The sequence below is a fragment of the Echinops telfairi genome, unplaced genomic scaffold, assembly GCF_000313985.2.
Source record: "Echinops telfairi isolate 266 unplaced genomic scaffold, ASM31398v2 ScPeMD7_70;HRSCAF=299, whole genome shotgun sequence".
Classification (NCBI taxonomy): domain Eukaryota; kingdom Metazoa; phylum Chordata; class Mammalia; order Afrosoricida; family Tenrecidae; genus Echinops; species Echinops telfairi.
The window spans coordinates 6,225,024-6,227,646 of NW_022103968.1; the positions used below are offsets into that span (position 1 = coordinate 6,225,024).

The window sequence follows — 2,623 nt, forward strand, 5'->3', positions numbered from 1 at the left end:
TTTTCTTAACACATGTGCTGTTTCTGCTTTGGCGAGACAGCCTTCCTCACGGAAAGCGCAGGGACGCTGGACACGGTCAGGAGACGGTTTGAATCAAGAAACTGCCCGACAGCTGTGGGCCTCGGTTGGGCTCCTCTGCATTCACATTCCGTCTTTCCCTGGAGAGCGAGCGAGAGGGCTGAGGGTTCAGCTGGACCTGCGTCCGGCTCCTTAGGCTGACGTTGTCAGCATTTCCCTGCGCCGTTACACCACCTTTGAAAGGGCCTGTTCAGGCTACTCGGGGCTCCCCGGCCGTTTAGCCAGCACCCCAGGGCAGGGCCTTCCTCTGAGGTGGTCACCCTGCTGTCACTCAAACCCTGTGGACGACATGGCCGTGCCCATCCCCGAGCTTCCCCGCCCTGTCCTTTCTATTGGATGGTGGGATGGTCATAGCTGGAAGCCGGCGTCGTCTGTCTGTCTTTTTAACTAATTTTTCCTTGCTGAGTGTTTTTTTTTTTCCTTGCTGAGTGTTTTAACTGCTGGCTAATGTCAGATCTGTGACAGTAGCGAGACCGCTGGGTGGAGAGGGTGGTTTTGTGTATTGGAAGACATATTTGGAGCAACAAGGTGCCCACTTCCGTGAGAGACCAAGTGCGTGAGTGGCCAGCCTTTTGGCCGAGGGAACAGAGGTTCTTAAAGGATCCAGTGCCCTCAGCAGGTGCTGTAAGCATGGGGTTCAGGTGAGCAGGTATAGTCTGCTTTTCCCCAGCAGATGCCTTAAGCATGGGGCTCAGGTGAGCAAGCTTAGTCTGGTCTGTCTTCAGCAGGTGCGTCTTATTGATGAGGCTCAGGTGAGCAGGTGTGGCCCGGTCTGCCTTCCACCCTCTTGGACCTCGGCCTTCTGAGGAACAGATCAACCTCCTCAGCCATGGCCCAGGTTTTCTAGGCCCATTCCCGGGCGCCAGAGGCTCTCTGGGGCATGGCTTGTCTTTTGCCTCGACCTTGCCATTGGCCAGTGTGGACAAGTTTAGACAGTGTAGACAAGCCCGTTTAGCACGGTGCAGTGAGGGGGGTGAAGAGCAGGGTTTTGGGTTTCCTGGAGACAGTGTGGTTGGTCAGAAAGAGAGGCATACTGGGAGTGAGGACCTTTTCCAGGTCCCTGGGCCTCCCGCAGCCTCCACCTGGGCCTCTGGGACTCGCTTCCTGCCGAGCCTCAGCTTTGCATTGGTGGGGCGAGGTGGGACTGGGCCTTCCAGAGCCTTCCCCGCTGTGGGGGGCTGGTAGCGTCCAGCTGGAGGGCTGGCCCCCAGGCCTTCTCAAATCCTGCTTTCTCTCTGTTCTTTACGAACCAGAAAATGACCGGTGGCGAGACCTGGACAGGAAGTGCCCCCTGCAGATTGACCGGCCGAGTAGCAGCCTCTGGGAGTGCCTGCCGGAGACGGGTCAGGATGGCGGCCTGTGGCCCCGGGAGACTGGGACCGCCTGCTCGGTGACCAGCCTCATCAAGGACCTGAGCCTCAGCGACCACAACGGGAACCCCTCGGCGCCCCCCAGCAAGCGCCAGTGCCGCTCCCTGTCCTTCTCGGGTGAGATGGCCAGCCGGATGTCGTGGCGGCCCCTGGGCTCCAAGGTGTGGACGCCGGTGGAGAAGAGGCGCTGCTACAGCGGGGGCAGCGTCCAGCGGTACTCCGGCGGCTGCGGCACCATGCAGAGAAGCTCCAGCTTCAGCCTCCCTGCCCGCGCCAACGCCCTCCCCTCGCCCTGCGAGCAGGCCGGCTTCCACCTCCAGCTCTCTGGGCAGCCCTTCCTGGGCCCGCCAGGCCAGGCCACCTGCGGACAGGCGGGCGACCTGTGGAGTCAGGACCCGCTCCCCGCCGGAGGGGTCCGGCCCGACTTGCCTCGATCCCTCTCCTGCTCCCACGAGCAGTTCTCCTTCTCGGGATACTGCGTCCCCTCGGCCAGCAGCACCCCGGCATCAACGCCCGAGCTGGCCCGACGCCCCAGTGGCCTTTCCCGCAGCCGCTCGCAGCCCTGCGTGCTCAGCGACAAGAAGGCCGGCGTCAAGCGGCGGCGGCCTGAAGACACGCAGGAGCAGAGGCCTTCCCTGGACCTGGCCAAGATGGCACAGGTAAGGCCCCTGTCGGTAGGGACTGCCAGTGAGTGGAAGGGGCCTGTCCGGGTCAGCTGCAAAAACACCTTGAGCAGCTAAAGGCCCTACGTTTAAATCCCATCAGCACCCCCCAACCCACCACCGTCGAGTTAATTCTGCCTCCGAGTGGCCCTAGGGCCCAGGGCCGGGCTGCCCCCGGGAATTCCTGAGATTAATTCTTTACCACAGGAAAGGGCATTTCACCTGTTCAGTGTCTGTTCCTGCCGAGCAGGTCTGTGGTGACAGGCGGAGGTGGCAGGCAGACCCTGTGACCAGGCACCGTTGTCCCTGCGCTGGAGCCTCTCTCCAGGAGTCCAACCCTGCAGCCACTGCGAGGGGTGCGCCCTCGGGCCGCTGGGCTCGGCATCCCTCCCCGAGGTGGTCCAGGGCCGTGCCCACTTCTGGGATGGGAGGGTCGAAGGCACAGGTCTCTGAGAGCTGGTGGTTGGTCGCTCACCTGTGTGCCGCTCGGGCACGTCCCGGCTGTTCCCTGCA

General features: G+C 62.3%; 1 protein-coding gene across 1 annotated transcript in view; it reads left to right on the top strand.

The window, feature by feature from the left end:
• The window catches only part of FAM53B (family with sequence similarity 53 member B), a 34,868-nt gene that overhangs the window by 16,515 nt on the left and 15,730 nt on the right, over window positions 1-2,623 (top strand). Inside the window, exon 3 of the mRNA XM_004701244.3 lies at window positions 1,332-2,107. Coding sequence (XP_004701301.1) covers window positions 1,332-2,107 — 776 coding nt within the window. The remainder of the gene's footprint in view (window positions 1-1,331; window positions 2,108-2,623) is intronic.